Below are 24724 nucleotides of genomic sequence, written 5' to 3' on the forward strand. Positions count from 1 at the left end.
CAAGAAATTGGTGAGGTTAGGGGAGAGAGAGGTGGTTTGGGGGGGGGGGTGGGAAGGGGACTGGAGACATGGCTGGTTCTGACAAGGATGCGGTGATTGGTCCAGAACTATCTGTCGGCAGGAAAGGGAGGGCTTGCGCTAAAAGCACATGCTCACCCTTCGTCTTCTCTCTGGCATTCAGCAAGCTCTTGCACTCTAACAGCTCTTGTTGTCGGGAAAATATGACACTACTCCTTGTGGCCTTGTTGTGACTCTTTGGTCTGCCGTCTGGCCCAACTTGTTGTGCCAGCACATCCAAGTTCCACTAACTGCCTGGAGATTCTTCATTTCTCGTGGTGTTGTGATTACGATTCAGAACTCTAATTGTGGCAGCCCAGTTACTGTGTGCACTCACCTTGAGTGTATTAATTTGGCAGCAAGAAGGGAATAGAGATTATGTTGTTGTTGTGTTTGTTTATCAGGATTTTATTCTGTCACATGGAATAAATTATTTATTTCTAAGAAATGGTGTATGCCTCATGATCTCACCATTTTTGCTGCTGTGCCGACATTTGGGTTTGATGGACGTATCTGGAGGATTAAAAGTGAGGAAATTCTGATATATAACCAGCGTGGTGCCAGCCGGGACTGAAGCGCGGACCAACGTTCATCGCTCACCTTCAATTTGTGAGTAAAAGTGGTTTTATCTTTGGGGCTGGCCTTCAGTGTGGTTGTCAACCACTTCTAATGCAGTTATAAGGTGGTTGCCCTCCACATAACTTGTATATAATCACGAGAAATATAATTTAATGTTTATATTTTAATATATGCCTCATTGTACTGTACTATTCTGATGAGTGTTGGATGAGTGTAATTATCTTGTTCGTAAAAGTCTTTGAGAACCCCTCATACTCATTACAGGGTGATTGGTCGTAGTTTTGAAGAAGACATACAACTTTAACAACTGCGTAAAAGTGAAATATTGTTCATACATATGGCTGTAACTATCTTTTTATTTAAATACAAGATAATTATTCCATACCCTCTCCTGAGTGCCAAATTTTCCATCCCGAACCAGGTGTACGGAGTAGGTAAAGTTCAGAGTTTTGGACAGCTTTATCAAGAGGTCGATACAAAAGCCATAACAACACTGGGGCACGATCGGTTCACCTGCAAGTGAGATAAAACACGTAGGGTTCAACAGCCAAATTGTAAAATATAACCATCACGAAGCACGAGACATTATCTGCATCCAGGAACAAGATGTGCTGAGTTAGAGAGCTTAATACCCTCATTCACACTGCACTTAGAACCATTCCAATTGATCACCTTTACTCGTAAGCCCCACCACCTGCACCCAAACCACACTTTCAACGTGGATGTAGAGATGCATTCATCCTGGCTGGTAAGCCACATAAAATTATTATATATAATCACATTTCCAGGCTCATCAATTAACCTCGTGACGTTATACTCAGGCATTCTTCCTGGTTAACAATGGTCACATTTTACTTTATTCTATAATTATAGCGAGTTTGCTTGCCTCAAACATTAAAAAAAAAAGCCCTCAAATAAGCAGAAGTTCATTACATAGCATAAAACTGTATAAACTAGGGCAAAGGGTAGAGCACATACCTTCGCAACATAACACCTGATCCACGAGAACACATCTGGCCCAATACATTTTTGAAATATCATGCTATACAGTACTATATCATTGTTGGCCCTGTCTCTCAATGGTGAAGAATCACTTTAAAAATTAAATAATTCTCTTATCCAGATCCGGATTCGGATCTTCACCAAAATATATTCAGTACGTCCTTGTCACACACGAGTGGAGGATTAATGGGGCTTCTGAGGCAGCCATTCAAATGAATGGGGGAAAATGGAAAAAAACTCTCTGACTCAAGCCCCAAAAGCCCAAAATAGGAGACCGATTTCCTCCCCCTCCCATACAAGCAAACGTTAAATTGAGACTTACTGATTAAAGCACTTCTTTCCTTTCATATTTTCATTCCACTCAAAGAGCGAACCAATGAATATTTGTCCATGTTCTACTTTAGGGAATAAATTAATTTTTCTCTTACATTCATCACCTTTATCCCTCATTCGGTTTTGTAAAATGGGGAAGTTTTGTTTTAAGTGTTTTCAGTTCGTGCTGTGAAAATGAAGAAGTATTCTATGTCCATGTCTCTCGTGGTTATATTTTAAATCATCAGAACACTAACAGAACAAAGTTTATCTAAAAACAGTTTTTAAACGTATGTTTTATAAAAATCATTCAAAGCAAGATGTTTCATTTTCGTGTTAAAATGAGTCAGACTGCTTGAGAACGTCTCGACTGCTTGAGGGGAATCATTCATGCCATCAGATTTGACCATGAATCAAGGGGTCAAGATCAAACAGGCATAAAATTGGCCAAAAACCTATGATATTGACCTTGGATGATAATGACACCCTCTCTATTAGATTGGGCATACCCAAAACTATCAAGATACATACCAAGATCATTAGAATCGGCCTAGTATTATTTGATGTATGACAATATTGGTTTTAGCCTATATCGATGGCAGCCATCTTGGATTTGGGTGGCGCCACCTACCACACCCACCACCGGCGCAACTTACGAATTGGGTTTCTGGGATCTGCCAACCCTGCTCTACACCACTGGCACCCTTAAACATCTGCACCTTCCATGTTGAATAAAAGTCACCTAGCTCCTAGACTATTATGTTCAATTCAAAATTGGTTGTTCATCAGAAAAATATAAAAAAATGGGTATCTATATTGTTGTAGGAATGATTCATTGGGGTTAATAAAACTGCTTCGGAGAGTTATCTCCTTAATATTTGTTTAGAATAAGCATAATGTAATTAATTGTGAGGTTAGATATGCATATCTATGTGTAGTGAGATGTTTGTTTTGCCTGCTCAACTGTTTTATCCCCACAACGAACCTCTGGCTGTTTGTTTTTATGTAATTTTGCTCTGTTTAAATGTTCTCCTAACAAAACACACACCCATGAGCCTTGAAGCTCAAGCCATGGGAGAATGTGTGGTGAACCAATCCATCCATGGGGACCATACTCTGTGCAGAGCATTGGTGCTGACTCAGCAGTCTCCTTGGCTATTGGGCACAATCCTGGACGGGTCATCACTCCAACACAGGATCCCAGCAAGCTGGCACTCGTTTTGCCGACCTCGGAAGGATAACAGGCAGAGTCAACCCCACCTGGTATTAATTCAACAGCTGAGTGGGATGTGAACTTAGGATCCTTGGATCCCAAGCCCACCACCCAAACCATTAAGCCAACACCAGGCATATGGTGAATCTGCATTGAAAAAGGGAGCAATTAGCTTCACCACAAGTGCCCACAACGGCACGGCACGGGGCTTGTCGGCTGTTCAGTGGATTGACAGTTAATAGCTGTTCACGCGGAGAGATGTTCATGCGAGAGAGCGACAGTTACGCCCGATGAGAGGGAACTTTTCGGAAGAATAGCTGTCATGCAAAAAGGAAGAGAATACCTGAGATCGGCACAGAGAGTCTCTGAGTTTGCAGAGCTGAGTGTGCTGGAGCTGTGAACATTTAAACCCCAGAGAAAAGAGGCCTTTGAGGAGATCGGCAGAAAGTGAGCATTGAGGAGCTTTTACACCGGATTATGCCAGAGAGCTGCTGACGTGCAGAACTCTGCTCCAGGACTCCTGCACGGCTTGCCTCCAGGTTTGAAAGCGACCTATCGGCATTCTTGCTTGTAATCCCTGTACTGTATTCTTGTCGTTTGACTGAACAGGCCCAAAGATAAGAATCAATATATATATATATTTATTACATACTGGTTCTTGTCCCCCCCACCCCCCACATGTGAAGCAAAAGGCAGGGTTATGCAATTGGGTCATGTCCATCCATCTGTCTGTCTGTCATCAGTTTATGATCGAGGAACAACTTACTTAAATTGAATGTTATATTTTGAACATGAATGAACACATTAATTGGAAAACAAGTTTGCCATTTCACAGTACTTTGTCTGAATTCATTCCAATGGCAGATGCACGGAGAGAAGTGAGATAATATTTTTACTCTGTCTGCCTGCTCTGACAGTCAAACAAAATTGAAAATCATTCCAAACAGGAAACTTACTGTTTTTAAGGATGTTATAAAGGACACAAACAACAAGTATGAAAAACTAAAGTAACGTGTTGGAGAGGGTGGTGTAATTGACACTGCGTAAAATGGCGGTAAAACCCAAAATTAAGTTATTTATATGACTTTTCCAATCTTTCTTTTATTTAAATTCAATTATACACTTGAACACCAGAACACAAATCACCTTCATAATACTTCTAAGAACCCCCAGTTTTGCAGTAATTGGACATGTTCTACAGGGTGGTGTATAACGCATAAACACTGCTTCAATAGCGTTAAACTTCCGCATTTTTGAAAATGATCTTTAAAATCATTTTATCAAAATTAAGTATATAAACTGAACACTGCACAGGGTATCACGTTCTGTGAACTCTCTAGTTAACCTCTGCCATCGAAGATGGACGGAGGTTACTGTTTTCACCGTCTGTTTGTTACTGATGAAATCTAAAGATTTCGTAAGTATATTGATGACTTCCGTTTCTGTTTGTTTGTATGTTTGTTTGTTTGTTTGTTTGTTTGTTTGTAGGCACGATAACTCGAGAACGGAAGAAGCAACCAATGTCAAATTACACCACGTGATTCAGAAGGGTGATGGCTAGTGCTGATTAGATTTTGGTCGAAATCGGTCAAAGGTCAAGGTCACAGTGAGGTCAAATATCCGATTTTTGATGGTTTGGTACAGATAACTCGAGAACGGAAGAAGCTACCAATGTCAAATTACACCACGTGATTCAGGAGGGTGGTGGCGGCTAGCACTGATTAGATATTGGTCAAAATCGGTCAAAGGTCAAGGTCACGGTGACGTCAAACATCCAAAACATTTGATTTTTGATGGTTTGATACAGATTCATCGTAGAAACTTCTAGTTTGCGTCGCTACCTTCTCGAGAGACAGCTTTTATTAGACAAGGTCAGAGGTCAAGTTGACGATTTCGTAAGTACCAGTCTATGACTGCTTGTTTGTCTGTTTGTTTGTTTGTGAACAGTATTACGGAAAAACTCCGGGACGGATTTCGACGAAACTTGGTGGGGGAGTTAGGTATGGTCCATGGATCATGCCATTAGATTTTGGACTTGGTCCAAACTCCAATATGGCCGCTATGGCGGCCATTTTGAAAAAAATATTTGAATTTTTGTTTTTGCATTTCTACATGTTTTAAGTGATTTCCAACCAAAAATAAATAAATTTGTTAGAGAGAAAAAAAACAAAATTTTGCAACATTTAAAAAAAAAAATTTGATTTGAAAAAAATTTGAATTTTTTTTTTGCATTTCTACATGTTTTAAGTGATTTCCACCCCCCCTCCAAAAAAAAAAAATTGTTAGAGAAAAAAAAAATTTGCACCTTTTTTTCAAAAAAATTCCGATTTTTTTTTTGGGCATTTCTACATGCGCGTCGATCTAGTTTAGTTTATTCAATCGTGGTTCAGTAGAGTCTGATCCATTTTGACCTACAATGAATAGGATATCAGGTTCACTTAAGTGACCCAGCAGTATTGGCGGCGGAGGTTTTGCACTCTACCGAGTGCTCCCCCTCGAGTTGCTTCATGTAATCTTCTCCCATGCCATTTACTTTTAAATAAATATACCTGGTCTTGGGGATTGATTCTGCTTGTTGATGGACAACAATTTGGTGATTTCGGGTGATTTAATCGTCGTTCAACTAGCCAGCTCAAACTGGACCTGGCCGTGCTCGGTGCATCACCTGGTTAAATGGTTCCACCAGCGCAAGAATAAATGGATTCCTTTTTTACTTTTTCTTATGTCTTGGCATTTTTTACCATGGGCTTCTGCTAGTATACAGTACCTGGAGAGTCGACACCCCCTTTCAAATTTTTCACCTTTTGTTGCCTTATAGCCTGAAATTAAATTACATGAAATCAGACTTTTTCCACCTTTATTTACACATTGTAACCCACAACTCCAAAGTGAAAACATTCCAAAAATTTTAGAAAATTAATCAAAAACACAAAACTAGAATGTCTTGGTTGGATAAGTGTCCACCCCCTGAGTTAATACTTGGTTTAAGCATCTTTGACAGCAATTACAGCTGTGAATCTGTTGGGATAGGTCTCCACCAACTTTGCACATTGATTGGGCAATGTTTGCCCATTCTTCTGTACAAAACTGTTCAAGCTCAGTCAAGTTACGTGGGGAGTGTTGATGGACAGCAATCTTCAAGTCATACCACAGATTTTCGATTGGATTTAGGACAGGGCTCTCACTGGGCCACTCAAGGACATTCATCTTTTTGTTCCTTAGCCACTCTGGTGTAGCTTTGGCTGTGTGCTTCGGGTCGTTAGCGTGCTGAAAGGTGAACTTCCGTCTCAATTTCAGCTTTCTTGCGGAGGGCAGTGGGTTTTCCTATAGGATTTTTCTGTATTTTGCTCCATACATTTTCCCTTCCATCCTGCCAAGTGCCCCAGTCCCTGCTGATGAGAAACATCCCCATAACATGATGGTAGGGATGGTGTTCTTTGGGTGATGTGCCGTGTTGGGTTTGCGCCAAACGTAACGTTTTGAATTTAGGCCAAAAAGTTCCAACTTGGTTTCGTCAGACCACGAAACATTTTGCTTCATGGCTTCAGAATCTCTGGAGTGTTTTTGTGCATACCTCAAATGCAACTCAAGGTGGGCTTTTTTGAGTAATGGCTTCCTTCTTGCTACCCTACCATACAGGCCAGACTTGTGGAGTGCTTGGGATATTGTTGTCACATGCACACAGTGACCAGTCTTTGCGATAAAGACATGCAGCTCTTTCAAAGTTGCCACCGGCCTCTTGGTGGCCTCTCTCATCAGTCTCCTCCTTGCTTGGTCATCCAGTTTGGAGGGACGGCCTGATCTAGGCAGGGTCTTGGTGCTACAATACGTCTTCCAGTTCTTCATGATTGTCTTGACTGTGCTCCAAGGGATATTCAAGGCCTTTGAAATATTTTTATTCCCATCCCCTGATCTGTGCCTTTCCACAACTTTATCCCGGAGGTCTTTTGAAAGCTCCTTGGTACTCATGGTTGAGTCTTTGCTGTGAAATGCACTACCCAGCAGAGGAAACCTCCAGGAAGAGCTGATTTTATTCTGAAATAATCACAATCACTCCAATTTAATACAGGAGGAGTCCAATTAACTGGGAGTGTGATTTTGAAGGTGATTGGTTACACCTGAGCGAATTTACAATTACTATTATAAGTGGGGTAGACACTTATCCAACCAAGATATTCTAGTTTTATATTTTTAATTAATTTTCTGAAATTTTTAGAATTTGTTTTACACTTGGAAGTTTTGGGTTACGATGTGTAAATAAAGGTGGAAAAAGTCTGATTTAATGTTATTCAATTCCAGGCTATAAGGCAACAAAAGGTGAAAATTTTGAAAGGGAATGTAGACTTTCTATAGGCCCTGAATATGATTTTTTTTTTTAAACCATGTAATAACAAAGAAAAGGAAATGGAGACATTGATGTACAGTACTTTAACAGGAATAAACAGGGGGCACAATAGAAGATAAAGGACAAACTAATACAGGATGGGGGTTTTTGAAATAGGTCTCCGCACCACCAGAATAGTGATTAATTGGGAACACCATTTAAAACAAGTTGTTCAATATAATTTAGAATTTTTATTTTAAGACAAGTCTTCTGCAAATTCACATAATATGACATCATAATAACTGCAGAACACATCTTGTGAAGATTTACATCGTGACATAAGTTTGCAAATATTGCTTAGAAGTGCAGAACTGTTCAAGAACTTAAGACCACTTGCCCTCACCAAGTTTATCTGTCTCTGTCTCTGTCTCTGTCTCTGTCTCTGCATTGTACCTGGTTGGGTGTTATTTGGACCGATGCAGATGACTTTCTGCATAATATCATTAAAAGTGGTCAGCTGCTTTACACAGGTTCCATCGGGCAGTGTAGGTTTCACGTAGACAAAAGGTTCCTGATGAATGGTTACAATCTGTGAATAGAGAATAAGAGAGAAAATAATTAGCTTTGCAAATTGTGTCAAAGACTACCAAGCAATCCTTTAATGGGAAAACAGCAAAATAAAAATCCACTGACTGTATCTCTCCACTTCCACTCCTTCTTTCATTGTCCACAATGAATCCCACCTTGTGGTGTTCACCTGGGAAACTTTTTGGCACATGTCTTTCATGAACCAGCTGGCCAGGCCTAACATTCAACTGGAGCCGATAAGGAATTTGCTCAGGGTGCCAGTGATAGCTTGCCTACTCTTCGCGAAAGACACCGTGGGATCTTCGACGTCTACAAAGTATTGCTAGCATATGGGGAAACTGGCTTAAGGCCCACAGATGGGACGACGCACTTTGCGATGCCACATGCCCTGCCTGCAAAGCACCAATCCGACAATCTATAGTCGAGTCGGAAATCAAATGCAGAGCAAACATCTAAAACGTGCGCTACCTCTGGACCAGCCTGCAAACACAAAATATATAATTGAGATATATGATTACATAGAACCACACAACGTGTATAATAACTTACGGTTTTGACATTTAAATCCTTCAGTGCCACTACAGCACTTGCATCAATCATTACAATACAATTTATGGTGCAACAGATAAATTCCTTCAACATCCAATGTCAACAGAGACCAACTTTTTCTGGATAAAAAGGGAATTTGCAGAATGGCCCTTCGAGCGTCAAACCCGTTCCACCTGACCCCCAGATTTAACCTCGCTCCAATCGACCCTGCTTGGCCAGAACTGCCCCACTCATCCGGAACTCACATTAAATTGATTTATCTCAGGTTAGCCTCGCATGGTGGCCTGATACCTTCAGCTGACTCATATTTAAACAATCAAACTAGAGCGGCATTCGGTCGAGAACATACCTCCGCCAAGGTGAAGTTTATTTTTTGCATCCCACTGATAGGCCAGATCTGGATTCGGACCTGAACCAAAATCGAATCGGCTCGTTATTGTCACCTAACCAACTCATCCACCTAGTTTTGTCATAACTTGTCCAAACTTTTTGAGATATCATGGTATATATCATTTTTGGCCCTATCTCCCAATGGTGAAGAAGCACTTAAGAATTAAATAAATTCTCATATCTGGATCCGGATCTTCTCCAAAATCGAATCAATTCGTTTTTGTCACACACCCAACCCGTTCACCAAGTTTCGTCCAAATCCGTCCATGACTTTTTGAGATATCTTTCTCACAGACAGATAGACAGACAAACACGGGTGAAAACATCACCTCCAGTGGCGAAATTAATAAAACACTAACCAATTGTTTATGAACCAAACCCTTAAAACCTGTGAGTGCTCATAGACCACAATGGAAGCAGGCGAATAACAATGCTGCAAATGGCTACCGCAGCTTCAAAACCCACAACACCATCTAAATTTACCTCGAACAACACAATATATACCTGTTGTTGGCTTAATGGTGAGGGTGGTGGGCTTGGGATCCCATAATCCTGAGTTCAAATCCCATTCGGCTGTTGAATTAATACCAGGTGGCGTTGACTCAGCCTGTCATCCTTCCGATGTTGGCAAAATGAGTGCCAGCTTTCTGGTATCCTATGTCGTAGTGGCGACCCGTCCAGGATTGTGCCCAACAGCCAAGGAGACTGCTTAGGTAGCACCGATACTCTACACAGAGTATGGTCCCAATGGATGGAATACAATACGTTTCCTCTCGAGCATCATACGCATCTAATTAACCAAAATGTCTCGGTCATGCCTCCCAGAAACACAAAGCTTTGGGACCGTGTCCTCCCATTTAACTGCCGCTTTCAGGCAAATCAGTCAGATTATGGCAATTAAGGAAATGCACTCAAGCATTAAGGAATTGCACACAAAGGAGACACCGAGTGCAGAATACTAAGGAAGCATCGTATCTCCTGAACACATTGCATTGTGCCATACCATCAAGGCTTCAACACACTATATTAGACTGAAATTCCCATCAACATTTATCATCCTTCTCTCTGGCCGTTCGCTCTCTCTCTCCTCGTCTACTCCCATTGATTCACTCTGTATCCACTTCCTTCATGAGGTTCTGACATGAAGGAAACTGCGATGTTATTTAGAACGGGATCTGCATCTCGGATAGTATGGCATACATTGGCCCATGTCTTTCACAAAGTGGCTTTGCAGGTTTGGCATTTGACTGGAGGGCAGGAATTTTGAACTTGGCCATGGAACCAGCAATTAATAACTTACTGTTCGTTGGGAAAAAAAAAATTTGGTTATTTAATGTCCACGCTAAACCAATGCTAACAGACGAGTCCCCAGCTTAACGTCGTCCGTTGTGGTGCGACGTGCTCCATGCGAAGCACCAATCCAACGATTTCACTTTGGGTACTAAATCAAACTCGGACTCGATGGCTCAATAGATGAGTGCGCTACGTGTACGCCGCCCTGTAGAACAATTTGTGGATGACCGTTCACTTTTCTCCAAAATCTTCGACACATTACCCCTGCCGCTCACCTCCTGCCTTCTTTTTAACTCCATTTACCTCTTCTGCATTCCTCCGTCACCCTCCACACAACATAAAGGCCGCAATCTTGTCTGCACGGCATAAAATCGGCAAAATCAGGAAATCTCAGCAAAAAGCACTTACCTTCAGATTGGTGGACATTTTGAATCCCACCGGTATTTCTCGAAGACCCCCAGGCCACACGATTTTGTCCTTATTCAACTGAGCCTGGTGGTTCATGGTAGGATATAAAGAAAACCCTAACCATTTCAATGGGCAAGTGTCAACATGGTCAAGACAGATGAGAGCTTCAAGCTAACATTTCTAACTGATTATGTACAGGAGGGTCCATCAGGTTATCACGTGGAATCAAACAAGCTCTTTCAGCAAATGCAAAAAGAAAAACCGATTATCGTTGTGAAGTTCCATATTCTACAACTAAGGCACCACCAAGTAGCATAGACGCATCCATCGTAGGTAATGCTCAGGTCTACCATTTCAAGCAGAGACTGCGGGCATTATATGCCAGGTGTTAAGTCTCCTCCCAAGAGGGAAGGGGCATCGCTTGATTTTACGAAGTAGATCGTGAGACCTGAAGGCTATTGCCACCTGGATGCCACACACTATTATTTCTATGGTCCACAAACAGATCTGGAGAGGGAGCTGGTAAAATTGCAATTAAAGGCACACCTCTCCAGATCTGTTTGTGAAGCACAGACAGAATTTCGTTGTGGCAGACATATCATGTTGGTCATGAACTATGAAGCAACAGCCAGTGTGGAACGCGACTGAAGGGGTCTATAAAGAGGTAGACGTGATGAGCTCATTTGGAGGTCGGGGCACGTGCTCCATCCTGATGCTTTGCAAAGTCACCAAAAGTTTGGAGACTGTGCCCCTCCAGGAAGAGTTGTTCCATACAGTTCCTTTTTTATTGTGATTTTTGGATATATAATTAAGGCTGGTGGAAGAGCTAGAACATTGAAAGGATCAGGATGCAATAGAACAAAAGGAACAGCAGGGAGAGAGAGAGAAGGGGGGGGGGGACTAACAGCAGAGTTGAAGGATCAAATTGAGGGAGACTTGGACAAATGATGGGTGTGAGGAGAAATGGGAGGTGAGGGAAGATGCACAGGGTGGACAATATGGAGCAAACTCTCAGGAAGGAAAAGCTGGAAATTTAGAAAGGGGTGAGTTTAAGGGTGGGGAGGTTAATTTGTGGTAGAAAAAAAATAATTGTTTTGGATGGGGGGGATGATCTGAGATGGTGGTGAACAGCTCTCTTGAAGATCTGGAGGGAAGAATGAGATTGAAAAGAATGCGGAAGTTGGTTCCACAGTTGGGGAAAAAAAAAAAGAGAAACAAATGAGTGGAGGTGAGTGGTGATTCTGTATTTCGGTAGTTTCACCAGAAAGGGGTTGAAGGTGGACCATGTGTACCCTGCAGATACCTGGGGGAGACAGAGCATGGAAGGAGTCGAGGGTGCAAGTCCAGAGTGGAGGCGTAGAAGACAAAGAGACCACCGACCTGTCTGCGATGGGAAAGTGATAAGCCCATAGAATCAGCTTCATCACAGGATATTCCAGTAATCTTGAAGTCCTTGGTTTGCACAGCCTCAAGCTGAGCAGGTGTGAGGCAGAGGTGCCAGGTCAGAGGGGTAATTCAGTACAGTAGTCCATAAAGCTGCGAATGAAAGCCTTGAAGGTGGTAAGAGTTTAGGTGTGCAAATGAAGTCCTGACTTTGTACGATGCAGGATAACCAGTCGGTGACTAGCTTTGGAGACCAATTTTGAAATGTGGTTTGCCCCAGAAAGGTCATGGCTGATAGTGAGACCCAGGAGTTTGAATGATTTTTAAGAAAGTAGATGGGATGGCTTTTCCAGACGGTCATTTCGGAGAGAGAAAGTGAGAGTGTGAGATTTTTCAGGATTGAAAGGCATATTTGAAGTGTTTGACTAGCTTGTGATTTTATCAAGGTATGAACAGAGGGAAGAGGCTGCTGCCATCCCATCAGAAGGATGAGTGATGTCATGGCAGATAGATAAAGCGGATTTTCTGGAGTCAGAGAGATCATCATCAGATCAGATCAGGAATAGGACTGGGCCCAGAACACTGCATTGGAGTACTCCAGCCTTGACAGGGAGAGAAGAAGAAAGGCTTCCGTCGAGAGGCACATATTGGCTACGAGAGTGGAGGAAGTCAGTAATCCAAGAGTGGAGTTAGCCTTGGATTCCACTGGCAGACAGTTTGAAGAGCAAGGTGGGATGCCAGACTGCATCGAAAGCTCGAGATATGTCCAGAGAGACGTCCCTGATCCCATGTCTGATATTGAAGGCCTCCATCGACTGTTGGGAGAGGAGAAGCAGCATGTTCAAGGTAGAGTGACCTGGTCTGAATCCGAATTGATGATATGAGATGAGGCTGTTGCAGAAAAGGAATTATTTTATGTGTCAACTATGATGATGGATTCCATGACCTTGCTGATGATTGGAGCTAAGCTAATTGGTCTGGAGCTGAATGGATCTGTTTTTGTACCTTTTTATGTAATGCCATGATGTTGTCTGATTTCCAACCAGATGGAGGATGACCTATGGTAAATGACAGGGTGAAAAGGGCAGAGAGAGGAAGTGCAAGAGCAGCAGGACACGTGAACTGATGCCGTTTGGTCCAGTTGCAGAGTCAGAGTCGAGATTTGCCAGAAACTTTTTCTCCTTCTCAGGTGCAAAGGACACAGAATTCAGGAGCAGTTTGGTATGACGAGGAAGGGTAGACACAGAGAGAGGGGTTAGGGATATAATAATTTGAATCAAACACAGAATTGAGGCATTCGGCCTTCTCACGAGCTGAGTCGGCTGTGATGCCATTTGAAGTGAGGGAAGGGATGGAAGGGGAGCATACACTAGATGACTGGAGTCCAACTTGACAAGGTACCACCAGGTTTTAGAAGAGGATTTCAAAGTTCATTCTTGAGATTGGAGAGATGTTGTTTTCTTGCTCTCCTGAGAGTGAACACATACTTGTTGCGGACTTTGCCTATTTGGCGAACCATCAATCGATTGTTCCAAATATTTATGAAGACTGCTTTTAAAGCTGAGACAGCATTAAGCATAGTTTGAAAGAAAGGCATGTTATACATAATTGCCTCTCATAGATTGAATTCCTGCAGGATCTGCTTTGCGCAGTCTGAGCTTAACCGGAGGGTTTATGCATTTCATTGTAATTTTCTCAGCTCGCACTCCAGATTTGTTTGTGGACCACAGACAGGATGGTGTGCGGCAGGCGCATCCTGTTGATAAGGATCAACATGGCATTATGCCTGGTGTTAGCTTAGTGGTTAGGGTGGCTGACGGGATCCTAGGGTCCTGAGTTTGAGCCCCTTTGGCCACTTAATTAATACCAGGTGGGGTTGACTCAGCCTGTCATCCTTCCGAAGTCGGCAAAATGAGTACCAGTGTAATGGTAATAGGGGCACTGCATCAGCGGCATAGCCGCGTCCCAAACCAATGACGCAACCAGCAGCCATAATGCTGCACTCGAAAGAAAGAAACATGGCATTAGCCAGTGCGGCAATCGTTCCAGGTCCAAACTCTGTACTTGCTAGCAAATTATGCAAAGAAACTATTATTTGTTTGCTTTTGATCAGTTCAGGACTAATCAAAGGCAAACAAATAATAGTTGTTCGCATTTGATCAGCAATTCCATCAAACTCATCAAGTGAGCTACATTCTGACTGTCGTGACCATTCGGCTCAAAGCCCCAAGTTTTACTGAACAACAAACTCATAAAGGGAGAAGATGCTGTGGCTGTCCATTCAGATCGGCTTCCCAGGCAATTATAACTTTTGAAGCTTCTGCACTTTATTAAGGATGCAGCCCAAGCTGTCAGGAATGTTATTGAGAGAGACTGGGACGCAGTTGACATTTTGGTTCTGCAGTTTATTTTTGACGTCAGACAACGAGTGAACTTTGATTTAGGAGATTTTAAGGGCCTAACTACTCATATTATGTGTGCAGAAATGGCCACCACTTCCTCTTTCCCCACCAACCCATTCTTCCCAATCTCTTTCCCCTTTTCAAGTTCTCATCCTCCCAATATAAGAGACATGAAGTGAATCCAAAAGACTTTCTAAAGAACGTAAATTCCCACCGATTACACGAGGTTATTGTGAGTGTACGGTGCTGTGCCAAACCTTGGGCTCAGACCACTTGCCAACACGCACGAGGTTTCTCTTCTGCAAGTTGACAATGCTGTATTCAGGGTACTTCCGGTCACCTTCCTCGTCAAATTCCACACGCCCAGTCTGCCCTTTGCTCAGACTCGTTGATAGCAAATACCTGCATTGGCACAGCCAAAAACAATTCGTCCCACCCACGCTCGCCGCAGAGTACTGCAAGCACTGTGAGCTGACACGCACAGTTACCTGTTGAGGGTGAGACCACCCTTCCAGACCGCTGTGTTGCCAGCACAACCACGCGGAGGCTCCGTCACATTCTCCTTATCGTACATCTCTTTCAGAGACATGGTGAGTAGGGACACGGCATCTTTGATGTGGGCTTTCTCATCTTTTCCATGTACAAGCTGCAGCCCAATGATACCTGCATGGGATGAAACGTACAAATCTGAGATTTACGAATACTCCTGGTTCAATGACCAATGACTCTCATGTTCAGATGTAAAAGACAACCATCAACCTTTTGATCAAATCAGCATTGGATACATCATCCCAAGACTTGCACACTGTCAAAATGTTGGTCCCCAGTTATGTACCACAGTGGTGCTGGTGCACCCCTTATTTTCTTGCGCAATATTTTTGGTGCTCAGAAACGATGCAAATCAACGATTTCAAGATCTCAATGAAAAGTCAGGTGATGTCATTGAACAGTCAAACAGGTAGTTTGAAAACAGGTGGTTTAACAAAAAAAAAAAAGCACTCTGAATCAGTTGAATTGGGTTTTTTTTTTTTCAGATAAGTGATGACACTGTAATTAAAAGTTCGACTTTAAATCGACCCAATGCCCTGATTTTATTTGATAAACAGTAGGGGAATAGCCTTGCTGATTTACAGACCTGTGGCAACCACTCGACGTGGCCTGGAAAGAAAAGTTTTGTTTGGCCATCTTTGATGTCTCAGCTTCAGTGTGTGATGGTAACTGCTTCAGCATACGACTTATCCAGAGGCTGCCACCCACGTGACAATGTTATACACCATATATCTTGATTTTTTTTTTTGTCCCACATCCTCCGACAAGGTCGGAGATGGGGGACATTGAAATGAGCTCCGACCAAACGACTGATCAACCCACCGATCATCCGTCTATGTAATTTTGTGCTTGTGGTGATATTTCAAAAACCGTTGAATATTTATCTTTCATATCGTAGATATCTATTCCTCATGACAATATCTCAACGTGATTAGATCGCGGCTGTGATTGGCTGAATTATGTTGCCATGGCAACGATCTCGGTAACTTGGGTTGTCCAAGATATTTGTTGAGGTTCTTCTTGCCTTGTTTCTTGTTAAATAGTGTGTGTGTGTGTGTGTGTGTGTGTGTGTGTGTGCGCGCGCGTGCGTGCGTGTGTGACAACCACCCAAAAAGTGGGAGACCTAGAGTATCAGCACCTTGTTGTAATCCAAATTGATCTCGAGGACGATTCGTCTCAGAGTGTTTTATTGGCGCACTCACGATTGCGGAATAAAGGGCACCAACAATCCATTGTTATGGACATTCTTCCACTTTCAAAATTAAATTATCTCCCCAAAATTTTATTTAGCACTATACACCATTAAGTAGCTCCCTGGGTTGAAAGTAGTTACATAATGAGCTGCACAATTACACAAGCAATGAACATTCGCCACGTCTCGCCATAGAAACCCAGAAGCACTTTCAGACTCTGCCTTTCACTCCTTCCACTACTCTGCACCTTCATACCCACCTGTTACACTAAAATCTCATTATTATCTCCACCACTGAAGGTGGACGGGGGTTATGTTTTCATCTCTGTTTGTCTGTCTGTGAGCATGATATCTCAAAGTTATGGACAGATTTGGACGAAACTTGGTGGGCAAGTTGGGGTGTGTGACAAGGATGAATTGATTCGATTTTGGTGAAGATCTAGATATGCATGTTGAAATTTTTAAATTAAAAAAAATGATTATTCACCATTGAAAAATAAGACCAAAAACGAGATACGACGTGGTATTTCAAAAAGTTCTGGTTGGATTATGACAAAAAAAAAATAAACTTAGTGGATGAGTTGGGTCAGTGACAAGAACAAGCCGAGTAGATTTTGGTTCATGTCCGGATGCAGATCAGATACAAAAGGTAAACTGTTCCGACTGAAAAAAAAAATGCAGTTTTACAATTTAGGGACCACCTGTTTGTTACACGTGCAACAGGGGGGTTTCTCAAGTGATGAAATAGAGAAAATGAAGAGAAGGGGAATATGATGAGATAAATTATGGGGGTTAAGGGTGTGTGAGAAGATTGGGGAGAAGGGAAAGAAGTTTGGGAGGAAAAAGGAGTCACGAGGAGGGAAGATAATGGGGATGTATGAATCACGGTGGGGAGGGGGTTATAATCCTTGCCAGATGACCCTCATGCGCTCTTTTATACCCTGCACTTTCGAAACATGTCGAGAGTACTAGTTACGTGCTTATTTGAATACATCCGATGCTTTCTACATTGACGCAAACTCACACAGCGATGGCATCCAGAGAGTTATTTATACCAGTCTTCCTTTGGCTACAACGCCTTTTTACCCCCCATCAGGCTTTTTTTCAGAACAGTGGCATTTTGTCAGGAAGAATGTGAGGTCTTACTATGAAATAGAGGATCTTGGTCAGGTGAAAATGACCATGTGCTTTCCCTGGTTCACCAAAAACTAGACAAGGACAATGGATGGCCTGCTTTGGCCAAATGCTGCTGCTGTCCCTCCTCACCCTCCACCCATCCCTCCCCACCTCCCCCCCCCCCCACCCAGGTTCAAATAGACAAATCTATACTAATAAATGGCAGTGTGTGTGTGTCTGTCTGTCTGTCTGTCTGTCTCCTTAATAACTCCAAAACCCAAAAACCTCACAGCCTGAAACTTTGCATGCATACTAAGGGAACTCTAAGTTAGTGCACGAATGAAAATTGGGTGTTTGGGTTAATTAAAACACCCCCTTTTGAAGATAATTAACAGCCTTATTTAATTCTATCTTTTATCAAGCGCATCCTCGGCCACCTCGCCCTTTGGGGTCTCAAGGCGTCTCCTGGATAACCTCACTGAGGTCTGAAGCCGCCATGTTTTCTGGCCTGCTCAACCATGCCTTGACTTGGAACAGGCCGCAACGATTTCTGAACGATAAAGTTTTTTTCACTTTCCCGGCTCATATTATTGAATGCCTGTTCATCATAGCTACGAATCGCTGGGTACATCGATTTTGTCAACGCTATAGTTTTCAAATTAGGAGCTTGGAGCGATTTCATCCATTATATGATGCAATTTTCCACGATCTACTCTCATGGACTAATTAAAGTATAGCATTGAAATACTATTTTGGTTTTGAGAATCGGATATTGTCCGGACTTAATGAGTGTAGAAATCTGATAATTTAAAGAAAGAACAAGTCTTATAACTAAGCCTGGATACCTATTTGCTTTAAGCAAGGTCATGGTCCCTCCTCCATATATACACACGAACATGTGAAATTTACAAAGCATTAAACTTATCTTTTTCTACTGTTTTGAGAATTATATTGAGTGAACAAAAAATTTAAGAATGTGCCAAAATGAACCAGCTTCATTGAGCTCCACTAGAAAATAAGACCAGTCGCTTCGCTGACAGAAATACCAATCTTTGCAGTGATGGCTAATCAACAGGGCAAGAAGAGTGAGGATTCCTCGGAGAGCGGGGATAACCAGCGTCGCAAATTGGCGTTTACAGTTTCACCACATGTGCCCATCCCATGTACTCATAAAAAAAAAAATTGCTCCGTCATCCTTGCTTCGTGCTCAAGTGGTTCGTGCTGTCATCCTGAGCGAGTTGTTTGTTCTCCGTTATCTTGATCAAGTGGTTCGTGCTCCGTCATCCTTCGCGAGTTGTTGTGAAGTAACACCCAATTTCCGAGCCTTTTGCCGGATTAACGTGTTTTCTAAATTACCAAGGCAATTTTTTTTTCTACTCGTCATATGCAGCTGTTTATAAAGATTAATCTTTGTGAACATCTCCCTGAAACATCTATATACATGCAACATTGTTTTTTGGGTGAAAGGTACTCAAGGTTTTTGGGTTTTATACAGTATATACTGCAGTCGTTAATCACACCGATTCCAACCTGCCGATTCTCAAACAAATGTCGATATCGACTAAGCACTAATGTGTGTGTGTGTGTGTGTGTGTGTGTGTGTGTGTGTGTGTGTGTGTGTGTGTGTGTGTGTGTGTGTGTGTGTGTGTGTGTGTGTGTGTGTGTGTGTGTGTGTGTGTGTGTGTGTGTGTGTGTGTGTGTGTTGTTCATAAAGCATAACATATTCTCTCTGCTAAATCCCCTCCCCCACCTCTCTATCTTTCTCTCTCTTTGTCCCATCCCTGCTCTACCCCCTCCCCATACAGTGCAGCACCTTCCTCCCACACCTACTTCTCTCACTCTCCCCGGACATCCCATCTCCGGACGCGTCAGGGCGGTGTTCGTCTCCGGACGCGTCAGGGCGGTGTTCGTCTCCGGACGCGTCAGGGCGGTGTTCGTCTCCGGACGCGTCAGGGCGGTGTTCGTCTCCGGACGCGTCAGGGCGGTGTTCGTCTCCGGACGCGTCAGGGCGGTGTTCGTCTCCGGACGCGTCAGGGCGGTGTTCGTCTCCGGACGCGTCAGGGCGGTGTTCGTCTCCGGACGCGTCAGGGCGGTGTTCGTCTCCGGACGCGTCAGGGCGGTGTTCGTCTCCGGACGCGTCAGGGCGGTGTTCGTCTCCGGACGCGTCAGGGCGGTGTTCGTCTCCGGACGCGTCAGGGCGGTGTTCGTCTCCGGACGCGTCAGGGCGGTGTTCGTCTCCGGACGCGTCAGGGCGGTGTTCGTCTCCGGACGCGTCAGGGCGGTGTTCGTCTCCGGACGCGTCAGGGCGGTGTTCGTCTCCGGACGCGTCAGGGCGGTGTTCGTCTCCGGACGCGTCAGGGCGGTGTTCGTCTCCGGACGCGTCAGGGCGGTGTTCGTCTCCGGACGCGTCAGGGCGGTGTTCGTCTCCGGACGCGTCAGGGCGGTGTTCGTCTCCGGACGCGTCAGGGCGGTGTTCGTCTCCGGACGCGTCAGGGCGGTGTTCGTCTCCGGACGCGTCAGGGCGGTGTTCGTCTCCGGACGCGTCAGGGCGGTGTTCGTCTCCGGACGCGTCAGGGCGGTGTTCGTCTCCGGACGCGTCAGGGCGGTGTTCGTCTCCGGACGCGTCAGGGCGGTGTTCGTCTCCGGACGCGTCAGGGCGGTGTTCGTCTCCGGAAGCGCCAGGGCTGTGTTCTTCTCCGGAAGCGTCAGGGCTGTGTTCTTCTCCGGAAGTGTCAGGGCGGTGTTCTTCTCCGGACGCGTCGGGGCGGTATTAGTCTTCGGAAGCGTCAGGGCAGTATTCGTCTCCGGACGCGTCAGAGCAGTGTTCGTCCCGGACGCGTCAGGGTGGTGTTCATCGCCGGATGCGTCAGGGCGGTGTTCGTCTTGGACGCGTCAGGGCGGTGTTCGTCTCCAGGCACGTCAGGGAGGTGTTCGTCTCCGGACGCGTCGGGGCGGTGTTTATCTCTGGACGCGTCGGGGCGGTGTTCGTCTCCGGATGCGTCGGGGCGGTGTTCGTCTCTGGACGTGTCGGGGCGGTGTTTGGCTCCGGATGCGTCGGGGCGCTGTTCGTCTCTGGACGCGTCAGGGCGTTGTTTGGCTCCGGATGCGTTTGACGGGTTTTGTTTCCGGACGTCTCTGAGCGGTGTTTTTCTCTGGGCTGTCTTTATAGTATGACCGGTAGAAAATGGATTTCAGACATTATTATGTTTCCTTCTTCACTGTTATTGTATGCAGAATCATTTTGATGAAACGGTATGAATTGTAATTAACACCCTACCACACATCTGCTTCCCCTTCCTCTCACCTCATACCGTCTTCCCTTCCCCCACCCATCACTCACACCCCCCTCCTTGCTTCCCTTCCCTCCTCTCTCTTTTCCCCTCCACCTCTTCACTCTTCCCCCCTCTTTTTCTCCCCCCTCCCCCCCGTCAGCATCAACGAAGTCCATAAATTGCAGTCTTTATTATTCCCGTCAGCGAAGCGACGGGTGGTATTTTCTAGTCCATAAATAAATGAATGAATGAATGAACCAACAAACCTTTAGCTTAAGAAGGAGAGGCAGAGTAGCAAATTAATAATAATAAAAAAAAGCCACAGACTGAACTTCCCTGAAAATTTGAAGATCAACTTGACTCGTCAGCTATATTATAAGCGACGTAGAATTAAAGTACCAAGGAATAAAATGGCATGGAAGGACAAGAGTGAGTGCAAACCTTCAGGTGCATATTCTAAAGCTGTTCCAGATATTTCTCGTTCACCCACGAGCCACACGTAACCAGCACCTGTCATGTTGAGACGTGTGGCATCTCTGTATATTACTGCCGCATCCTGCTCCCTTAGAACACAGTACACATTTCTCTCAATATAAAAATATAACCCTGATGAGGAATTGTGCAATAAATTCAGCTACAGAGGAACAGATGTGTATTATTAAATTTTGAAAATTATACAAGGTAAATATAGTAATTAAAGGTAACTGAAAATAGAGTACAGAATGAGAGTTATGCAATGGGCTATGTTGCAGAATTATGCATGACGGAAAGCTTGGGGAGTGCTTTGAAACAAGGACAGGAGTAAGACAAGGATGCGTTTTCTCACCGGAATTGTTTTACCATATTTATGGATCAGATAATGCATAAGGTAATGGAGGATGTAAATGAAGGTGCAAGATCAGGGTTTTGTTGATGATATCGCACTATTTGTAGATACGATAGAAATCATCAGTGCATTAGCATTGAAAATGAAAAAGAAATAACTCATTGATTTGGTTTCATAATTAGCAAATAAAAGGAAGTTAGTGAACAGAGAAAGAAAAAAAAATAATAAACAAGAACAAATGCCCCACATACAAACAAGATGAGAATTAAATAAAATAAATGAATGAGTTTAAATGTCTTGGGTCCATTGTAACAACCGATGGAAAAGTAACAAAAGAATCAGGAAGAAGAAGGAAGGCAGAAGCTGTGATGGCCGGTCACCCTAAAGTCACTTTTGCAGAAAAGGAAGGGCATATCAGAAATGGTAAAATAAAGATATTCAATGAAATAATTAAAACAAATCGGAAGCTTGATATCTGCGATCACAAAGCGATTGCCAAGAGTAAGCCTCCTTTGATCAGGGGTGGCTTACCCTTGGCGATACGGTGGTCTGACCGGGGGAGGCTTACCCTTGGCGTCGCCCGCGACTTACCTTTGTCCTGCGATCCAATGATGACCATTGTTCACTTCTGAATTCTATCCATAAAACTCAACAACATGAAGATTGGTGAAAAATTGTTCAAGTTATGAACTAAAAGGTGTTATTTTTTCTTAATTCGGTCACAATCCAAAAAAAGTAGGCCAAGGACACAAATCAAATATCAGGTGCACAGCTTAAGTGCAGGTATACTATTGGGATGCAAGAACATCTTGGAAGGCCAAGCGATCTGAGATTCTGCATTGGCAAAATTGAGCGATGACAAAAAAAACGCGTTTTCTTTTTTCAGACCGCCATTTGGCCTTAAACTTTAACTCCGATGGGTATGGTGTAAATTAAGCATAAATCCGCCATGTTCCAAGGTCTAGGCTATCAAGAGAGGGCGATTTTCATTCTGATCGGATAGACTTAAGTCGAGTTATGGTGAAAAAAATGCTGAAATATATATCATTGGGTCATGACTTTAAAATTAGGTCAAGCTCAAAAACGATGTCAATCGCACATACTTTGGATTCACATTATTAATGCAAAATTTCATTCCGCAAGTCCCAGCCGGCTCTAGGATACAGTTCGGAAATTCTTTCAGCTCGGAAAGTGATACGGCTCAGAAATTGATACGGTTCGGAAATTGATACGGTTCGGAAATTGATACGGCTCGGAAATTGATACGGCTCGGAAATTGATACGGCTCGGAAATTGATACGGCTCGGAAATTGATACGGCTCGGAAATTGATACGGCTCGGAAATTGATACGGCTCGGAAATTGATACGGCTCGGAAATTGATACGGCTCGGAAATTGATACGGCTCGGAAATTGATACGGTTCGGAAAGTGATACGGCTCCGAAAGTGATACGGCTCCGAAAGTGATACGGCTCGGAAATTGATACGGTTCGGAAATTAATACGGTTCGGAAAGTGATACGGCTCCGAAAGTGATACGGCTCCGAAAGTGATACGGCTCGGAAATTGATACGGTTCGGAAATTGATACGGTTCGGAAATTGATACGGCTCGGAAAGTGATACGGCTCGGAAATTGATACGGGTCGGAAAGTGATACGGTTCAGAAATTGATACGGCTCGGAAAGTGATATGGTTCAGAAATTGATACGGCTCGGAAATTGATACGGCTCGGAAATTGATACGGCTCAGAAATTGATACAGATCGGAAAGTGATACGGTTCGGAAAGTGATACGGCTCCGAAAGTGATACGGTTCGGAAATTGATACGGCTTGGAAAAGTGATACGGCTCGGAAATTGATACGGCTCGGAAAGTGATACGGCTCGGAAAGTGATACGGCTCGGAAAGTGATACGGTTCGGAAATTGATACGGTTCGGAAATTGATACGGCTCGGAAAGTGATACGGTTCGGAAATTGATACGGCTCGGAAAGTGATACGGCTCGGAAAGTGATACGGTTCGGAAATTGATACTGTTCGGAAAGTGAAACGGTTCGGAAATTAATACGGCTCAAAAAGTGATACAGTTCGGAAATTGATGCGGGTCGGAAAGTGATATGATTCGTAAATTGATATGGCTTGGAAAGTGATACAGCTCGGAAAGTGATACAGCTCGGAAAGTGATACGGTTTGGAAATTGATACGGCTCAGAAAGTGATACGGCTCAGAAATTGATACGGCTCGGAAAGTGATGCTGTTCAGAAATTGACAGCTCAGAAAGTGATACAGCTCGGAAAGTGATACAGTTCGGAAATTGATGCGGGTCGGAAAGTGATATGATTCGTAAATTGATATGGCTTGGAAAGTGATACGGCTTGGAAAGTGATACAGCTCGGAAAGTGATACGGTTTGGAAATTGATACGGCTCAGAAAGTGATACGGCTCAGAAATTGATACGGCTCGGAAAGTGATGCTGTTCAGAAATTGACAGCTCAGAAAGTGATACAGCTCGGAAAGTGATACAGCTCGGAAAGTGATATGGCTCGGAAAGTGATGCTGTTCAGAAATTGACAGCTCGGAAAGTGATACAGCTCGGAAAGTGATACAGCTCGGAAAGTGATACAGCTCGGAAAGTGATACAGTTCGGAAAGTGATACGGCTTGGAAATTGATTGAGCTCGGAAATTGATACGGCTCGGAAATTCATACGGCTCGCAAATTGATACGGCCCGAAAAACGATACAGCTCAGAAAGTGATGCAGTTTGGAAATTGATACAGCTCGGAAATTGATACCGTTTGGAAATTGATATGGCTCGGAAAAGGATACAGCTCGGAAAGTGATATGGCTCGGAAAGTGTTACTGTTCAGAAAGTGATACCGTTCGGAAGTTAATACAGCTCATTAAGTGATACAGCTTGGAAAATGATACGACATGGAAAATGATACTGTTCAGAAATTGATACCTTTCGGAAAGTGATACGGCTCGGAAAGTGATACGGCTCGGAAAGTGATACAGTTCGGAAATTGATATGGTTCGTAAATTGATATGGCTTGGAAAGTGATACAGCTCGGAAAGTGATACGGTTTGGAAATTGATGTGGCTTGGAAAGTGATACAGCTCAGAAAGTGATACGGCTCAGAAATTGATACGGCTCGGAAAGTGATGCTGTTCAGAAATTGACAGCTCAGAAAGTGCTACAGCTCGGAAAGTGATACAGCTCGGAAAATGATATGGCTCGAAAAGTGATGCTGTTCAGAAATTGACAGCTCG

At 43.6% G+C, this 24724-nt stretch overlaps 1 protein-coding gene across 2 annotated transcripts in view; it reads right to left on the minus strand.

The window, feature by feature from the left end:
• The window catches only part of GRIN1 (glutamate ionotropic receptor NMDA type subunit 1), an 83913-nt gene that overhangs the window by 33884 nt on the left and 25305 nt on the right, over window positions 1-24724 (minus strand). For both annotated transcript variants that reach the window (XM_085899305.1, XM_085899314.1), the window contains 6 exons: window positions 21071-21192; window positions 14989-15163; window positions 14758-14902; window positions 10716-10799; window positions 7941-8076; window positions 1022-1149 (listed from right to left, as the gene is read on the minus strand). In XM_085899305.1, coding sequence (XP_085755431.1) covers window positions 1022-1149; window positions 7941-8076; window positions 10716-10799; window positions 14758-14902; window positions 14989-15163; window positions 21071-21192 — 790 coding nt within the window. The remainder of the gene's footprint in view (window positions 1-1021; window positions 1150-7940; window positions 8077-10715; window positions 10800-14757; window positions 14903-14988; window positions 15164-21070; window positions 21193-24724) is intronic.

Source organism: Eptatretus burgeri, chromosome 1, assembly GCF_056783735.1.
Source record: "Eptatretus burgeri isolate ZD-2024b chromosome 1, Ebu_testis_v1, whole genome shotgun sequence".
NCBI lineage: Eukaryota > Metazoa > Chordata > Myxini > Myxiniformes > Myxinidae > Eptatretus > Eptatretus burgeri.